General features: G+C 40.9%; 1 protein-coding gene across 2 annotated transcripts; it reads right to left on the bottom strand.

Moving 5' to 3' along the window:
• Window positions 1-237: 237 nt before the first annotated feature.
• spp1 (secreted phosphoprotein 1) lies at window positions 238-6477 on the bottom strand. Of its 2 annotated transcripts, none has more exons than XM_037483772.2 (8): window positions 6364-6477; window positions 3522-3593; window positions 3346-3390; window positions 3186-3260; window positions 2777-2827; window positions 2538-2660; window positions 1678-2016; window positions 238-1436 (listed from the first exon to the last, which is right to left on the bottom strand). In XM_037483772.2, exons 2-8 carry the CDS (start codon window positions 3573-3575, stop codon window positions 1074-1076), a joined length of 1050 nt encoding a protein of 349 aa, XP_037339669.2. In that variant the 5' UTR covers window positions 3576-3593; window positions 6364-6477; the 3' UTR covers window positions 238-1073. The 2 variants fall into 2 exon arrangements, with proteins under 2 accessions (XP_037339669.2, XP_037339670.2); XM_037483773.2 differs by having other exon boundaries at window positions 2538-2657.
• Window positions 6478-19378: the final 12901 nt, after the last annotated feature.

Here is a 19378-nt window from a genome sequence, read left to right as displayed (position 1 = left end):
GTTAAATAATAATTGGGGTACTCTTGGTACTTGCTACTTGAGTAACCCATCTGTTTCAACCTCATTCAAGTCTTTTAAGGTATTAATGTGCCTTCTTCTGCTCCATGCGTAACACAGACATGTGGGAGTGACATTGATTGCCTTTTTATAATGATTAGTCAACTTCCTTTGTGATTATATATCTCCGGTCTTTACATAAGACAAATGTTAACAGCCAGCATCTCTTTTTATGAAAAAGAACTTTATTCATATTTTAGAAACGGTCCAATACGATACTTCATTATAGTATATATATAACAACATGGGACAAACAACATGTAGTGTAGGAAGGTAACTGTGCAAATGAACAGGATGTGTGTTTGTGTGTATTTGTGTGTTGCATCTATACCTGACTGCACCCAGTGATTGATTAGGTGTTTCTCTCTCTCTCTGTTTACATCCTTTTTATCTATACCAGCAGAATGAATACTATAACAAGCAACAAAGCTAGGCCACACAGGCTGCAAATGTATGGCATGTTGAAATGAAATATCTATATGCTTGAAATGTTTACAAGTATTTAAATAGATGTTACATTTAGCTCTTGTCTTATTAGGACAAAAACAATGTAGGTTTGCATGTTGCAGTTATTAGGTAATGATTAAATGCTGTGATGTGCTAGTGTAGATATCAGGACTAGACGTTTTGTTCTTCTTTAGTTCTTTTCCAGTATTGACCTTTAACCCTACAGTACCAGAGGGGAGAGAGGCAGGGACAAAGGTCATGAGGTCGGTCAACCTCCACGTTGCAGTCGTCAGTTTCAACATCCAACCACTCAAATATGGGATTTACCAGGGACACCAGAAGTTATTGGTTTATTTAAATACAGCCCAGAAGGAAAAGCATTTTTCCTTTCCCACAAAGATGCACAAATAATAAAAGAAATGTTGTGTGAACAAATATATCAAAAATAATTAGGTCTGGTGGTCCCTGTCTGTCCCCCTCACCCGGGGGAGAGGGAGTTGCACCTGGGAGCAGCTTGTGCCCTTTATCAGACCACCGCCCACTCCCATTTCAAGCAAATACCATCTAACTTATTTGGCTGTGAGGACGGCCGGCAGGTCAGTGGTGGTGTCAAGTCCCGCCCCATCCTCATCTGAATCACTCCCGGCGCTCTCATCTGATTCGCTGTCCGCGGTCTCCTCGTTGCTCTGGCTGTTCTCGGCCTCTGACTCCTGGCTGGTGCTTTCATTCTGCTTCTCCTCCTCCTCCTCATCCTCCGGAGTGCTGGAGCTCTCGCTCTCGCCTGGGCCGGCGTTACCGGTGCTGTCCTCCTCTTCCGGGATGGACGCCTGACGGGGGCTGATCTCCTGGTCCTGAGAGGCGTCGAGACTCTGGCTCTCCACCTCAGGGGTGCTGGTGTCTTCCTCCAGGAGGTCATTGTGCACATGAAGAACCTGAATGTCAGGCAGAACAGGGAGGGGAGCATTTGTTTACATTTTTTATTTGTCTACACAGCATATGTAGAAAACTGTAGAAAAGGAGTGCATTTTATTTTTACATGTTGGTATATTCATGTGTTTTTTGGATTTAATCTACATTTTTAAGCAGTAGCTTTGTTGACACCGTAAAAGTGACACTTCTGTGACAATAAGACTAAGGCTAAAGGTTCAATTGGATTTAATTTGTAACGTGTACCTTGAACACCTTCAGTGAATTGTCCACCTCATTGCCCTCCGTCATGTCGTACGCCATCTTCTTTCCTTTGCCCATGAACTCGTAGGACTTGTAGGGAGAAGGGACCTTGTGGTAGGATTTGTCCTCCACGTAAACGATGGACTTGTGGTCGCCGGGGTAGGCTCCCAAGCTGTCACCGCGGGCGGCGTCCGTGTCGGTGACGATGGTAGGCAGGATGGGCTCGTCAGTGAATTCGGACAGCGACTCGTCTGTGACAGTCACAGGTTCCACCGTGGCGGGAGCCGGGGTCGAGGACTCGCCCGACTCTGAGCTTTCACTGGTGTCGTCGTCCTCGGTTTCCTGGAGACACAGAGGTGGGGGGTGAGCTGTCTCAGAGTTTTATACTGCAAGTCTGATCGGGGGCTTTGAGCAGTTGTGTAGAGTATGGTTGTCTGTTCTCTGGTGCATTTTATTTGAACTTTTATCCTTTATTTTTAAATTGTTTATTCTCCATACCCTTTGCCCATAGCTTTATATTTTTTACCTTGTCACATTGTAAATTTGTGAATTGAAAATGCCATTTTCTTGTACTACATTGTCTTAAGCACAAACCGCCAAGTCAAATTCCTTGTATGTCTAACATATTTTGGTAATAGTTTTTTCCTGATTTCTGATATAAGTGGCAAAAATACAGTGACTATAAAGATAAGATATTGCTATTCTGAAATAATTAGTTGTAAATATTTAGGGACTTAAAGAAAGCATTCAACAGTTTTGAGAAAATTCTTTAGTCTATTTAGTTGTTTGTTATTGAGTTGTGTAATGTGAGTAAGGGCAATACACCGTCATTATGTAGTGTTATCAGTGTGTGTTCTACTCACACTCTCCTCTGCATCGTCATCATCATCATCGACATCATCATCATCGCTATCTTCACTGTCCTGGTTGTCAGAGGCCGATTCTGGGAATGAAGTTGGGTCTGTGACATCCTCAGAGGCCGCCTGCTTAACGAATCATGAAAAAACAGTCATAAACACATTAGGGCTGTAGTCTGCAATGTGATTATTTAACCGCATTGGTCCTGATAAATAAAATGTGATCTGATCGGAAATACTCTCACCTCGTCCTCATCTGATCCTTCTGTGCTCTCGTCTGAGCCTACTGCGGCATTCTGAAACATCAGACAAACCTACATCTTCAAAACATCCTTGCTCTGTTTGTATGTACATCACAGGGCCTCGAGATGAGGTAGTGAGGTAGGGCGACATTAGAGTTTCACTACCAAAGTGTTGCGAGACTCATTAGAGACCGTTTTAGAAAGCAATGCTTCAAAATGGAAGAAGAACAGTTCCCAAAGCACATGCATACACATAAGTACATTAATTTCCCATAATGCAACTCAAATAGCCATTAGAGCCCAACACTTGTAGTATTTAACATGTCTTACTAATGAAAATGTCATCCAATCAGAGATGACTATGATGACATTAGTAACAAAACATGGCTGGATGAGAAGTAAATTATTTTACCTCTGCAGGTGCTTCACGATACTGAGGGACCTCTGCTGCCTTTTGGCTGAGGGGTGGAGCTGCTGGGGCTCTATTCTGTGGACAAGACCAACATCATTGTGGTACTTTCTCTTGGTACTCTGTCTTTCTTGTCTGTCTCTTTCTCTTTATAGCTACTCACCACTTCCTCAGAGCTCTCTGAACTGCTGACAGACACTTTTCTCGCCTAAAAAATAAACGAGTAATTTACAAATTCAATTAGAAATACGTCAATAAACCAAAATCTGTGTCGAAATGTATTTTGATGAAGCTGTCCTGAATTCATTAATGTTAAACGTGTCAAAGGCGACAACTCACCGGCCGGCAGAGGACTGTGGCGAAGAGCAGAACGAAAACAAGGGCCACTTTCATGGTGACACGGTTTGGTTTCTGGATGTGGAGACAAGCAGAGAGATTCAAGTCACACAATAAAAACACAATGATGCAAAGACGTTGTAGCGACACCGAAATACTCATCCAGAGGCCATTTCACAGGAGACCCAATGGCATGCCAAACAGAAAAATGGAGATGCTAGCTTTCTCAGTGAACCAAGATTCCTTTCTAAAACTGAAGACTGCGCGGTCACATGACCGTTAACAAGCAGTGGCCCTTCCTGAGGCCTCGGTAGTTCACAGGAAATCATTAAGTCCTTAATTATAGACCTAAACGAGTGGTTGTGTGTCCTTGAAACTCTATTTCGACACAGTAAAACATTTTCTCTGTTATCAGAGTGAAAAAGAAATCTTGTAATTTTGGTGATTCGACTCTGAGACGGGATGTTTCTGGTCAAAAAGAAAATAACGGGTATGATCTAGAAAGAGTGGTGTTTGGTTTTAACCTATTTAAGACCGTCATATTTAGAGTTAGAACTATGCAATGAGATGAGAAGAGATGAGAGATGAAATCAGCTGCTGTCCTGCAAACAGATCAACAGACATCCACTGCATACTCATTGCTTCTTAATTTTACTACAAACACTATATTTCTTGAAGTCCAAATGAGCTCAATGCTTTGTTTCTGCACAGTAAAATAATGCATATTTTCTTAGGACTATATTCAGAGGAGGGGAATCACAGATTTGGTACGCTTGTGAGTATTTGCAGCAGCAGGACGGTGCATGTGGGATTGATATAGAGCCCATACTTAGAGCGGGGTTTGGTTTTAATAGTTCTTGTACAACAACAGGGCTCAGGCTTTATGTATATCCAGCGTACAGGAGACTAACAATACGTGTTAGTGGGACCAGTTCATAGTTGGTTTTGGTCTTGGGATTTGTTGACAGTCATAGCAACAGTAACTTTTACCAAAGAGTACAAGGGAAATAACAGCAAACTTTTTTTGCATTCCTCTTTTTACATTGCAACATATTTATAGCAGCTTTAACAAAACAAATCTATTTTTCTGTGATGCCTCCCTCACTTCTGAGCACTTTTTCGTATTTGCTGAGGGAGGAGCAGACTACATCTATCTTTAATGGTAGACTCTTCATATACTGTGTAATTCAACAGGGTATAACTGGGAAGCCGCAGAGCAGCAGAAACATGACACATAGCCATGAGCGTGTGTGTATTTCTGTACATCTGGTTTTGAGACGCCCAATTCAAGTTTCGGACCTCGAGATTATGGAAACTCTGTCTCTGGGCTCCAGGGTACGGGTAAGAATTAGGTTTAGGTCAAAGGTGAGGGTTGGAATCAGACGTGTCGCTGTGGTGGTTCATCATCAAGTTCATCATTTAAGGGACATCTGCCTATTTGCTTTCTTTCCAAAAGGTTATATGAGAATATTAATGCTAGTGTCACATCTGTATGCTACATGTACACACCCGTGTTCTGTGTGGTAAAACTACTTTTTGTGAATGGAGTTTGATCATTTTAAAGAGAGAGCAATAGAGTAGCTTCACTTCCTCATTGGAAAGGGTTTCGTAGATGTAAGGTGAGGCAGGAGCAGGAGCTAAATATTGATAGTAATGATAATAAAAAAGAATTTAAATTGTACCACTCCTTAACATATCACATCTTGTGTGTTTAAAGTGTTGACAAATGTGTTATTTTACCAGGGTGGTTTTCTTTTCAAAGTATTGACCTCCTGTCATCAATCAATCCTGAGAGCTCCTCGATCGGACACTTTTGAAACCCCATCACATGGCCACCAGGATGCCGCCAACCATCACAAATCTCATTCTCTCTGACAAGAGGATGTCTACCACCTCTTTCTTCAGATCAAAACACCGTTGACTGTGCTGGTATTTAATCAGCATGTGTGAATGTTGTCAGGTGGTTAGTCTGAGACTGACACTACAATCCAGAGTTCAGTATTCCACCGCCCACAGCGTCCCTTCCTGCCTTGACGACACCTTGACACTAATCAGATAATCAAAAATAGCCACATCCACCTACACAGCTGTAAAGTCTTAAAAAAGAACTCATTATTACATGTAATAAAGTGCGGTACTTTCATGGGGAACAACCAATCCTCTCCCACAAGAATGATGTAAGTTGGGTTGACACAACTGTTACTGAAAAATAGTCAAAATAAAGTTTCATATACACTTGGACTTTGTACCTTGGACTTTTGGGATGTATTCTTTTTAAAAAGTTAAGAAGATTATAATAAAAATGTATTTATGTATTTATTTTGGTGTGTGTAAAATAAGCTTTTTGGTTAAGTCTATTCACAGTCCTGAAAGAAGAAATGCATAAACAAAGTACATGGTACTTAGTACATGGTGAATGGGGACACTGTGTGACTTTCCCCCGATGCAGTACTAACATTAATCTTTTGGGAAGGCTTTCTCCAAAATGTTGGAACCTGGCCAGTTTGTCCCAAAGGTGTTGGATTGAGTCGAGGTCAGGGCCCTATGCAGGCCAGTCAGGATTCTCTTCATCTATTGGGAAACCATGTCTTGTTCGAGCCGAGCGGGGGGGAAAGGGCCTGATCCAGACCTTTATGGGATCTGAGATGTCCAGTCCGCACCATGAAAAAATGCCCCAGAAGTCTTTAAAACGCATATTGGAAAATGCGTGAAAGACACTAAATGTTGAACTGAATAACTTCCAGCAATCCATACCAACATGAGCCTTCCACTCATCAGTGCTGCAGAAGAACGTAAACCCACATTCGCACACAGTAAATAAAATATCAAATCTATTTATTCTTACCTTGACAGCAGTGGGAGGAAGCCTCAGTGGCAGGAGGTTGTGGAGCAGAGACCGATGGACGAGGTTGGTCCTTACTTTATCTCCTGGGTTTCCCTGGATGTTGTTTGCTGATGTGTGTGCTGATGCTGAAAGCCAGACTCCTGGTTGGCTTATAAACCCTCCAGCCTCAGGCTGCAGCCAATCAGCTCGGAGCTTGTGATGTCATGAGGTTAACCACTCCGTGGTCCAACTCTACTCTCCCACTCTTCCTGTGGTGGTGTGGGGGCAAACACGCACACACACACACAGACACAGACACAGACACACACACACGCACAATACAAATACATGGATAAAGACGTGCAGACAGCCAAGCCCAGACAGAAGTATGTGAATCCACTTTTTTATGCCTCCCTCCTTCGCTCCTCTCTCTATTTGTGTGTGAAGTTAATTTAGGAACATGTAGTGACACGCTCTGGGAAAATAAAAGCAGCAAATAGTGTCGGTTGGAATGATAATGAATCAGCTTCCTTACAGACAGAAAGTCATCTGACACAGGTCTCTCTGGATAATTCAGTATTTTCTTTGCAACACCAGTTTGTGTGTAACTGTCTATGTTTTGTTTCAAGTATTTGACCATGTGACCTTTTATTTATTTTGCTTGTGTATATAAGCATAAGTATGAATATATTTGGGGAATTTTTTAGAATACGGTCACTTAGCTCGCTCTCCCATTCACTTCTAATGTAGTCCAACTGAGAAGTCTCTTTAAAATGATGTTCTGTTACAATGCAAATGCATTGTTGCATTCACGAGGGAACTTTTAATCAAAGCCCACCTACAAAGGAAGTCTGACATAGATGTCTGGGTCATACTCTTAAGAGGCCAGTACTTGTTGGAATCCAAAAGTAACACATATGAAGGCGTAAATTCAGTCAGGAAGACTGGAGAAGCTAATGCCTGCAAACGGGGCCCCGTGGGTGTGACATAAGGTGATTGGGGGATGGGGGCACAGTTTCTGTAAACCAATGCCATCAGGGCTGTCAACGTTAAAAGCTGTTCTCATCTCTGTTTCTGTCAGATGTCATTTCAGCAAGCACCAGACGCAACCCCCCACCGCCCAATGACACCTCCAATCAGCAGGGGAATCTGGCTCCCCTCTTTCGATATGCCACTCATCCAAGCCCCCACAGCCTGCACTTTTCATACTTTGTCTCGTGTTAATAAATCATTGTTTGTCTCTCCTGATTGAATTATATTTATCCCAAACTATGCTATTTTACAACGTCACCAAGTAGTTGTGTTCACTAAACCTTAAGAGAATAAGGTAATTAAAATTGCCAAAAGGCAAAAGCTCCAAAGTTAAGTCAAATAAAAAGTGGGTTTTATCCAAGCAGAGATGCATTCTCAGAATTCTCTTGTAATTTGGATTTTATGGTTGCAGCGTTTATTTTCACAATCAGATTTGATGGGCTCATAAAAAGTGTCTGGGTCTGTCTGATCTATGCCGTATACATGCACACACACACACACACACACACGCGCACAATCAGATGCAGAGGTGTTTGCAATGTGAATGCACTAAATACATATTCCTTCATATTTTGAGATTCATGACTGAGAAAAGAAAATGAATGAAACAAAAATGAATGATGGCAGACAATCTTGCGATTGGATTCGCCCAGGCTCATTTTTCCTTTGCCCGTTCCATTTCTTTCTTTCCGGGGATACTGTCGGGAAGCACAAGTCCACCGGCAAAATGCATTGTTGTAATATCGGACAAATACTGTTACAAGTGTTACAAGAATGTCACAGCAAAGCGTCTCCCTTTTGCTGGAAAACACAACGCATGAAATGCACAAACGCAGGTACACACAAACACATTCACACGCGCACAGATACAAGCACACAGTGGACCCACTCGGTTCGTCAGTCACACACACTGACAGCCTGATTACAGTAACGCGGCGTGTCATCGCTCCGATGGGACAGACGGGTCGTCTCTGACAGCTTGATGTGTTCTGAGGCCTCGCTGCCACAAACGTACAATTACTCAACCACTCAAATCAAAGCTTCCTTCTTCTACCGAGGTGCTGAGGTGCGGCGCACATGAAACGCAGCCTTGAGCGTCTTGCTCAATCTTGTTTAAACCCGGAGAACCGTCTCAGTCTGAGAATTGAAGGTTATAGATCATCTAAAAGGTCTCTCTGTTGAAGTGTGGAAGTGGAAGCTTTTGGGGAGATTTTTGGTGAGCTTGCCTGCATGCATTTTTCTATCTGTATTGCCTGTGGTTATTCAGAATTTTTGATGAATGCTTTTGATTTGTTTTTTTTCATTATCTTCTATTGAAAACATTTGTTTTCATCAGTGCAGTGTGGGGCGACTGTCTCCATCAACTGCATGCTATTACAGGTCTTCATTCTTTGGAGAAAGAAGAAGAAGAAGAAGATGACAACTAAGTCAAAACTCTGCTAAAATGATGAGATAATCAATTTGTGTCTTTTTCCAGACAAGTTTGTGTTTTTTTTCTAAACACACACTGCATTTCTTTTCTGTATGTGTGGGTATTTTGATCTGTCGCCAGTGTTTAGTTTGTCCGTTCTGGGCTACAGTAGAAATATGGTCGTGCCCCATGGCTGACAGATCAAATGACCGGCTCCCTATGTCCCTATGAAGGGCTCATTCTAAGCAAACAAAAACACAAAGATTATTAGTTTTAGGTGATTGGATCCCAAGAAAAATAAGGTGCTGAATATTACACTCCATTTCTGCTAATTTATCCACTAAAATGCTGCATACTGGACCCTTAATGTCCACTGCAGGCTCATATGGGACCAACTATTATAGATAAGGCAAAGAGTAAGGCAGGTCAATACAGATTCCAGTCACTGCCATATCTTTAAGTGTAGAAAGACAGTATAGGAGCCTAACCACTGTTTTCCCATCCTTATTAGATGTAGTGTGCATTTGAACTGATTGGCCACCTTCTGTTTGGTTTTTCTTGCTTGGTTTTTGTGCTGCGCTGAGGGGAGGATTAAGTGGCAGAGTAGTATGTATTTCATTGTTTAGTCACCTCTGTGTGTTCGTGATAGCTCAATTAGATTAGATGGATAAAGCTCTTACAACCCAGTGTGGAACACCTCCTCATCACCAATCCCTTTGGAGTGAACCTCACATTTTGGCTTCTCAATGCCACCTGATCTCAAATAGTATCACTCTTACTAGCTTGACAAAATGAAGTGAGTTTGACACTCACGATCTTCTCAGGCTGACCTCAGTGGTCACGCCAGGGGCCTCGGCCTCTGTGGTCGCCTCAGTGTGGAAACATTTTGCTTTACAGCAACCTCAATATATTTGTCTGTTCAATTAAATCTGTTATTGTAAAATAAATGTATAGGAGAGTGTTAATGGGTGCTGGTAGGAATCAGATGTGGTCTGTGGGCTGGTGGAGACAACACACACACACACACACACAGTCAAAGACACGTATGACTATAACGCGTGCTGACACACGCAGAAGAACAAACACACACACTCTCCAGGCTATAAATGTAGTGGAACACTGGCTGGCAGACAGTGGAACAAGGAATTAACGAGAATAATGTGAACCCCGCTATAATAAAAACTTTCCATCTGTGTGTGTGTGTGCGTGTGTGTTTGCTTCTTTGAGGATAACACTAGAAAGATGAGAAAAGGCTTGACTGCAGATGTCTCAAAATAAGATTATTTTTATTTATAATATAAAAATGCTTTTTGAGATGTTGTCAGTAATGTAAAATAAAGAATACAAAATAAGCCTCAATCTGCTCATAACCCAGTGACGTATTATATACTACCACAAGTTAGTATTTTTTTTAAAGTTTGCTACTAACATGAAGAGACTCCTTTAGGAATAGACTTCCATCTTAACAGGAAACAGCTCAGTGAGGCAACAAAAAGACATTTAGGTTTAACAAAAAGATGTTGGTTTTGAATATTACGGAGGTAAAAGTACATGACAAAAACATCAAGGTTGACTTGTTTCACGTTGGGAACAAACTGCAGTGGATGCTGGATGCAACCAGCCTTGGACGTCACACCCATCAGCCGGAAGAGGGTCTATAGCTACAAAAAAACACACGCAGAAATAAATGACAAAAAGAAAGAAAGCAAGCAGAGATTGAACAAAAAACACCTGCTCACGGAATGTGCCAGCTCCTTCAGCTTTTACAAAACAACTTGAAAAAAACAACCTCTGAGCTAAAACAATGGTGGAACCGGCCATGGTTTAGATCTTTTCTGTCTGAATGTGGCATCCTCCATAAACATAAAACTGGAGAAGCTGCGGTTGTTGAGGCAAGAAATAAATAGATAGTGCAACAGACTCCCAGCTTCATGCGTTCAAGGTCGCCTATCTGCTGCTTATATCATGCCGACCATCTCGCCTCTGCAACACTAACAGAGACCTGTGACAATAACACAGCTGATCTTCTTAAAAGACCCGTCGCCTCTCCTTGAGGACAAGGACCAAACCTGGCACGCCGAGCAGCGCCTCCTCTGGGGTGTTGTTGCTGATTTTGAAGCACGTTTTTTGTGTTCAAATTGAAACATGAAACAAATCAAAAAGACAAGAATGTGGGAAATGTGTTTTTGAAAAACAGAATAATTAAATTGTTTTTTTTCAGAGCTTTTATCGCTTCCCCATGGGATTCTCTTCGTGCTGACCACATGTTCAGAAATCAAAGACACCCAAACACACACACACACACACACACACACACACACACACACACATCTTTCATATTCTTAGCTTACACCCCCAGTTTCCACCATGACTTGGTGGACCTTCACTTCCTGTATCTGGATTAGAAAATGTCTCACTTCCTGGAACCAGGAGCAAGTTTCCATAGAATGACATGGCCTTCATTGTGTGTGTGTGTGTTTGTGTATGTGTGTGTGCATAACACACAAACATGTTTTTTTAGAATGATGTGTGATGTCATGTCTTCACTTAGTCATCTGAAAATGTTGCTCAAATTTGTCAAGAATCCTCGATGAACCCGATGTTTATTGTTCACTTTGTGTTGTTCATGTGGGCTGCAGGAGGATTGAGGTTGACATCTTAAAGCCAGGAAGGAAAGGAAGGAATGTCTCCTCTCTTGAACATTTAGACTCAAAAATCCAATGTTACAGGCACTTCTTTAGACTCTCCCACTGAATAAATAAAATGAAAATGAAATAGATATAAATTGCTGAATGGTCCAATTCAGCATCTATTTAAACTGTTTACAAACCATAGATCAATTGTGAATGTGCACTGTGAAAGTTAACTGACTACACCTGAATACAATGACAGAACCGACATTGCTCCTGAAAATTACAGCTAGTGCTGGTTAGAAGCTGGTAGGGGAGAACTTGGTTCGGTGAAGGAGGCCGTATTGTCCCTTGGTTTAATAAGAGACAACAGTGAATGAACGCGTGTATGACATGACTGTGAAGTCTCACTCACATTGTATTGTCGTGTGGTGGAAACATGACTGCTGTTTTAGGTGTTTTTAATCAGAGGCAAATTACAGAATTTAGTCTCTTTTGTACAGTGTGAACCTGAAGAGCAGGAATACATGCATTCATTCACTGCTGTCTCCGATTATGTCTTACCAAATATAAATGAACATACAGCACTTAAAGAAAAGCCTTCTGCTACTTTCTTCTTTGGATACATAAAGCAAAACTGAAGTGAGGGTGCAATGAATAAAACATGTAAAATTTGGAAAGCCACTATGGGAAATCTCCTTCTTGTATTACAGTTTGCAGTTAGGATGCCGTTTTTCTTTTTTTGTACCCCCAACTGTGTAACAGTTTTTAGTTTCATTTTTCAGTTCCTGCTATTAACCAAACAATCTGAAAAGTTCTCTGTTCCAGAGGTGGGTTTATCTTCCCTTTTAGATTCACTCTCACGTTGCAGCCGGTTGTATAATTACAGACGCTCCTCGTTCTGCCACAAAGTGTCCTGCCAATCTGGCCAACTGTGCAGCCTGTATATAGAGCAGTGCTGCTGTGTGTATGCTGCATAAAGAGACTCACATTTCACATGCTGAAATCCCCCGTTTGCACCGGATCTGAGTGAAAGTAGAACCAAAATACCGCTGGTGTTTCACAACTGTGTCGGGCAGGAAAACCTCTTTGTGGTGAGGGTTATCGGATGTCCATCCGGAAATGGAGTGACTAAACCCGTCATTGGAGAGAGTCTCCTGAATAATTAAGAGGGGAAGTACACCGTTATAAATAAATACACATCCCCATGGAAACTTCCTCAGCTAACCACATTATGTTAATATTTCAATATGCAGATGAGCCATTGTTTGCTAATTAAACATTGGATAAAGCCAAGTAAAACATTGTTGACATAATATGTTTAAACAACAACCATAAAATTGATAAATCAGGTAATTAGATTAGATTAAACCCCTCTGGAAAATTACAACAAAACATAGTCATAAAACTCATAAATATTACATCAAGGACAAATTTAGCACAAATTGGACAAAATAAACTAAACTAAACTAAATATGCCCTTCAAGATGCAAGAAGACATCTAATGGAGGCAAAATGTCTGCTGAGATTACATAGTTTAAGATCATAATTTAGTTGACAAGCTTGAGTAAAATATGTATTTCTCCATGAAGTGGTTTAAGGAATGTAGACCCAGAAGAAGGCAGAGATTATTAGGTGTATGTTGTCTGTGATTTTACAACAGGATCTGCATCAGCTTTCATTCACAGAGACGAGGAACAGACATTCCTCTTCTAATTATGCCTGAGGCAAAAGTGTGTGTGTGTGTGTGTGTGTGTGTGTGTGTGTGTGTGTGTGTGTGTGTGTGTGGAACAAAAAGCTTTCTATGGACTATTTTGAGTTTCTAAATCTTTACAATATGTTGTATATCGACACAACATTTGGGTTGGTCCTCACTTCAGGACGGACCATGAAACCTTTCTAGGTTGGAGCTGTTGCTGGTTTGCTCTACTGAATAAATTGTTTGTATGTTGGAAACGTCCATTGTCTTTTGGAATGAAGCTTTAAATGTGGGCCCTTCGAGTGTCTATCTCATGATGTGAAGGGTACATGTGTGACTGATGGTTAGTTTGCTCTATTCTTGTCCCCATTTGTGGAGACACCTAATCCTGTTTTGTGTCCTTCTCACTGTTGAATTTGTTACTCATTTTTATTTGTGATGTTTTTTTATCAAGCATATGGTGTTTGGGTGTTTGCACAACGTAAAACTTCTCAAAAACACTATGGGAATTTTGGGAAATTACCTCTATCTTACTTTAATTAATTTGATTTTTGGAACTTACTGTAAATGTTTACACAACTCTGATTCAACCTATGCAGGCTTTACTATAATAGAGTCCTATCGATAGTGTGATACCAATAGTATTCGTTAAGCCTGGTCAAGGTAATGAATACCAAACCATCCTTTTCAGTTCTAATCCGTTGTTAGTTAGTTGTTAGGGACGATCCAGACCATTGGGTGATTGTGTTTTTTTGGCTGCAGGCTTACACACTTATATCACCCATTAAAAAGCAGCATGACCTGCATGCATATTTTTAATGCATATTATTAGTTCTGTTCCTCACTCGTTAGCGACTACCACAACCATGTATTGTTTTTTCTGAGATAATGTTTATGACTTTTTTCAGAGGCCTCTATGAAGAAAAGTGTCTAGATTTAATGTCGTTGCAAGTAAAAAAATAAAACTTTATTTCTCACAATTCCAATTTTCTGCAGTATATTTAAATAACTTATATCAGCCTTATTAGTTCTTTGTGTTTAGACCAATGGAACAGCATTAGCAGTAATTTCTGCAAGGATTTAAAGCACGTCTTTCTCACTGGTCTCACGAACCTGGAGACTCATTGACCGGATTATTGGTTTTGCTCAATGACATGTGGTGTGGCCATGATTAATTAAGATACCCATGAAGCACTGCATATCTTGATTTGATAGAGATCAAGATTGTCGGGCTGCACACTGCACACACCACCTTCAGATTCTTGCTAAAGCTTGAGCAGCCAACCTTCAAGGTTTCAATGCAAATTGGCCGGGTTCAGTCATTATCGTCAGGGCGATGTGTGTTTGTGCCCACTGTGCGTATGAGAGCATGCTCGGGGGTTGTTGGGTGGAAAACATGAGTTTGGTTGAGAAAGACTCATACTTCTCTGTGGAGACTAATGTGTTGGACAGCACTATTGCCAGAAAGATCATTGGCTGGTTATACTGCCAAAAAAAAAAGAGAGAGTCCGTGTGCCGGCTTGTGTTCTCTGGTCATGTTGGCCGCTCTCTTGTTTAGGTGTTGGTCAGTGTTTTGGGGTGTCCTGCTCTGCAACAGTATTTAACAATCAGCATGACTACATCCAGTGTTGGGAAAGTTCACTTTCTACATGAACTAGTTCAAAGTTCAGTTCACAAATTTTAAAATGAACTAGTTCAGTTCATAGTTACAACTTCAAAATATTTGAACTAAGTTCCCAGTTCCAACTAGTTCTTTTTTTTCCATACGTTGCTGCGAGCTATTATTTTTCAAAATTATTGCCACAGCCCAGAACCACAGACAGCAATTATTTTATCAGTTTTAACACTGAAGCTATGTATCAGATTTAATCTTCATATCCAGTTTTGAATCCTTATCCAACCAGGGTTTACATTAGCATTGAGGGGACAGCATTTCCCCTTTGTTGCTTTAATGTTGCTGTCCATTCACTCCACACTAGCAGCAGCTGCAGCGTTCACCCCTACAGTACATTCTCAAACACATGCTGCTTGAATGGTCTTTTTTAAATAAGGAATAAAAACACGACATTTATCATTAAGGTGAAAATGTTTGCAAAGAAAGGTCAGATTCCTCCCATCCTCACCGACCTTGTCAGTAACTTCATAAAACTCATTTAAATTATTATACGCCGCCTCTTTGCTACACGCAGATGTCGCCTCCATGCATTTCTTTTTTGTTTGATGACGCATGCGCGGTGCGACACTGGTGGGTGTTTTTTCCGCTACTTATTAAGCCGCGTTTACTGTGTGTTTTCTATAGAAATCTGGCGCCCCATTTGAATGAAGTTAACCTGAAAGAACGCGCCGTTCACAAACACCAGAATGAACGAGTTCACAGTGACGTTCATCGGGCATTAATACAGTACGTTCAGTTCACGTTCGCCCAGAATATGAACGAGTTCATGAACTATCGTTCAATGAACGCGTTCAGGTACAACACTGATTACATCAGTCAAAATCAATCAATAAATCAATAAAACAAAAACAAAGAGATGTGTTTGAATAGGTTTTTGTCACTCCTTAACCCGACCTGATCTACCGCTTTGGTTTTTCATCTTCATTAAAATACTTTGGTTCTAAATAACTGGACGGATTATCAATGTAGGCCTCTGACAAGATGTAAAGCTGTTTAAAAGCTTCATATATTTTAGGTTTAAGAGCAGTCTAGTTCCCCGCAAGTGCAAAGTCTGCACAATATCTGTGAGGGCGTGGATGCAGAAGGGTTGCATGGGGTATTTTTATCCTTGAAGATGGACCGCTGAGGTCTTGTTGTGGTCAGACTCTCCGATCGGACCAGACAGTGGCACACTGTGAATGTAAAAAACAGAGAGGAACAGTTAAGTATGTGGAGAAAAGCAGAGGAATGAAGACTGTGACATTGTTTTAATGGTTTTATGAAGTTTGTGGTCCTTTGGGAAATGTTTGTAGGCCATTAGCATTACATCATACAACATTAAACACATACAAAAAATGAAACTCTTAAACAGCCTAAAGCCCCTGGAAACAATGCTAAACACAAAGCCACACTTTAAATAATAAAGTATAAGCAACCTGTGGAATATAAGTATTTCACATTTTCACACTTGTGTCCATAGTCACTGTACTTGAACTCGCATCTAAGTGACCTCGCTACACTGAGGCCACGTAGCAAGCGTAGCGCTATCAGCGCCACGGCCAACCCGCAGGAAGCGCGCGCTGTGATACTTCAGCCCACGCCGTGTTTACGAAACCTGCAATTCATGGGGTAATCGGTGCCTTTCTCCGCCCACTGTGCTGCACGTTGCGAGCATTTAAACGCGCAACTGAAGTCTGCGCTTTCACCTCAGTGCGACATGTTTGTGCATACCTCGCCATGTTTTTTGCACCTTGCGAAAGAAATAGTGGGCGCAAAAGGCCCTGAAGCTGCAGTTTGTTTTGGACGGGAAATGACAGTTTCGTTTAGTTTACGCCAAACCAGCCTCATGTCATATACAGCATCACTGCGGTGTCTGATACACCATCATTGTGGCCAACTTTACGTTGGCCACAGGTTCCCATCCATTGTTCTCCAAACCTATAATATAGATTGTGGTGGCGACTGTTGGAAAACCCCTTCTTTGTGTTTTGGAAAATAATGCAAGAAATTAAATAGACCTGCAATGAGTTGAGTGTACAAGAGCTTCTGTCTGTATTTAAAGTACAATTACTGTCAGATGAATGAGGATTACCAAATGACTCTCATGTTCCTCTAAAAAATAAAAAATTCTCTCACCAAGGCTTACAGGATGATGGTTACAAAGTGATTAACGTGTACAAGAGCCTTCGGAACATTTCCAAATGGTCGTTGAGAATTAGATAAATTGTTGGTTGTGTGAACAATATTAGAGCCTTCCCCATCATTTTTTTTCTTTTTTACTTTCTTATTAGTGATAATCAGAGGCTGGTCCATGCAGGTGGAAGAGGTAGCTTCTTTAAAAGGGATATAAAAATAATAGGCCTGTGGTAAATTTAATAATATTCTGTCAATGGGCATAGTGAAAAGTCGTAACGGACATTTCATCAACCATTTCAGTTATAAAAATGGGAATTTACATGCCCCGATCAAAGTTGAGATGTTCTTGGGAGAAACTTTAATGGATTCTATTGTTGTTGATGTCACTAAGTTTGGCTTAGCGGTCGAGTTGTGTTAAATCCTAAATTTCTCTTAAAAGATTCTCTGGTTTTGGAGCTGGATACATAATTGTCTACATTTTTTCACAATTAAATGACGTTCTGTGTAAATTAATACAATTTTTAACAGTTAAATTACTAGTGTTGTTATTGGCAACCTCTATGTATATGTCTGTCTCAGTAAGTTTGCGTAAAAATGAAGATATTTTAAACAGCACTTTGGTTTCAGTGGTTAAAAGTTCACCGCTTGTGGTAATGATACAAAATTACTTTTGAGTTTATGTGTGCCTGTTTGTTTTTGTGTAGCTGTGTGGTCAGTGACGGATGACAACAGACTCATCCTCTTTCATGAGTCTCAGACCGAACAAACGCAAAAACACTTTAAATGTCTAATTTGTTTTTCTGAGCCTTGAGATATTTTTCTTGTGTGCGTGCAAGCTTTCGTGCATTGTTCATGCAAGTGAGCGGGCATGTGTTTCTGTATGGGCCTGTAGGTATGTGTGGTTGCCACACATTATTGATCTAGACATGTTCAGGTTGACCAAAATGTTACCTGTCAATCACATGCTAGCAGCCCTAAGGCATACACTGCTTTATCCTCCATTTTACCTTTAAATGGGACGATCATCTTCATGTTGTTTTGAAGATCATAAACTAATTTTTACAATATTTACTCAGGTAATAAATACAGTTAGAAGTAGGGTAATTTTCTCATAAACTATTATACTATCAGGCATCTTTGCACTGAAAGGAAACACAGGCATCTCAAACCCACTGCGGGTCCTGCGTAGCTCATTGTGGCCTCAAGAATTTGTGTTGTGACCGCAGACGGCCTCCCTACAACAGTATGTGCATTCATCATCCTAAAATAATGCAGAACGTGAACTGTAAGTGACCTCCTATAAACCTCATGTTTCCAGATAGTTATGAGACCAGTCCAGCAAACTTCCTGTCCTGCCAAACAACTTTCAGGTTGGTGAAAATATGTACGAATAAACCGCGACACACTGAACAAACCAGCAGAAAAACAGGAAATCTGACAGACTGTTACCTCAAGAAGAGGACAAGCCTCTGTGCGATTCCATCTAGCACACTTAACATGCCAGCATATATTAAAATGCACTGGTTTTGTCTGCTCTGTAAATGAATTGGCCTTTGTACTGTTAGAAGAACAGATTACTTCCGAAATATGTATTTGAACGCTTTGGGCTGTAGACAGAAAGTCTATGCTTTGTAAGGTGAAGTAGCTCTGGGATGTTGTTGGCTTGGGCATGAAGTTAGCGGGATGAGCGGCTTCCACCTGAAATTTGTTGTTCGGCCTTCGGGTGACATAAGCAGGAGTCTGGGTTAGCTTGGCGTCCCGTTAGCATGCTAGTTAACTGAACGGGCTAGTTAGCTTAAAATTAAAATGAATGTTGTGGTCCTAGAAAGAAATGTGAAGGCTGAAAATAATGTTTAATCATAACTGTTTTACCTAAATGGGGTTGTGCAGAGGTAGTGCACTCTCCTATGTTCTCGTTGTGTGTTATGAAGTTAAGTTTCAAAAATTCCCAGCTCGTAATATTCCTCAAACTTTTTGTTAACAATTTAGAAGAGCCACTATTTGCAAAATACCTGAAATGATTTTCTAACTTAAATTGCCTTATCAGCCGACTTGAAAAGAGAGGTTTATATTTAAGATATCTGACGATAAATAGCTTGTCACTTCATGCAGGTCAGAGTAGATAAAACCAACTTACAGCTATGACCCATCTCTACTGTAAACCCTCTGACTCTGACTCAGCTGTACGCCCACCTACCCCAGACTGGTCTCTGTACTGTCCCCTGGTTTGGGAGGTTTATACATTTTCAGACCTGCTTCGAATGCATCACTTTGGTTGCTGCTTTGTCATTCACCACTGACCACCACAGTGCTGAGCTGGGCCTGCGACGACCAGTAAGCACATTTCCACCAATGTGATAAGTGTGACGCCCACCGATGAGTTTTCACAGGTCTGTTAATGGTGCATGCATGTGCAACGTACGTATGTTTTTACAGTAAGCACACTTTCCCGTTATAGTAATAGTTTTAGAAAC

The sequence above is a fragment of the Pungitius pungitius genome, chromosome 18 (genome assembly GCF_949316345.1).
Source record: "Pungitius pungitius chromosome 18, fPunPun2.1, whole genome shotgun sequence".
Taxonomy (NCBI): Eukaryota; Metazoa; Chordata; class Actinopteri; order Perciformes; family Gasterosteidae; genus Pungitius; species Pungitius pungitius.
The sequence above is the reverse complement of the archived record's forward strand: the minus strand, read 5'-3'. Positions and strand labels throughout refer to the sequence as shown.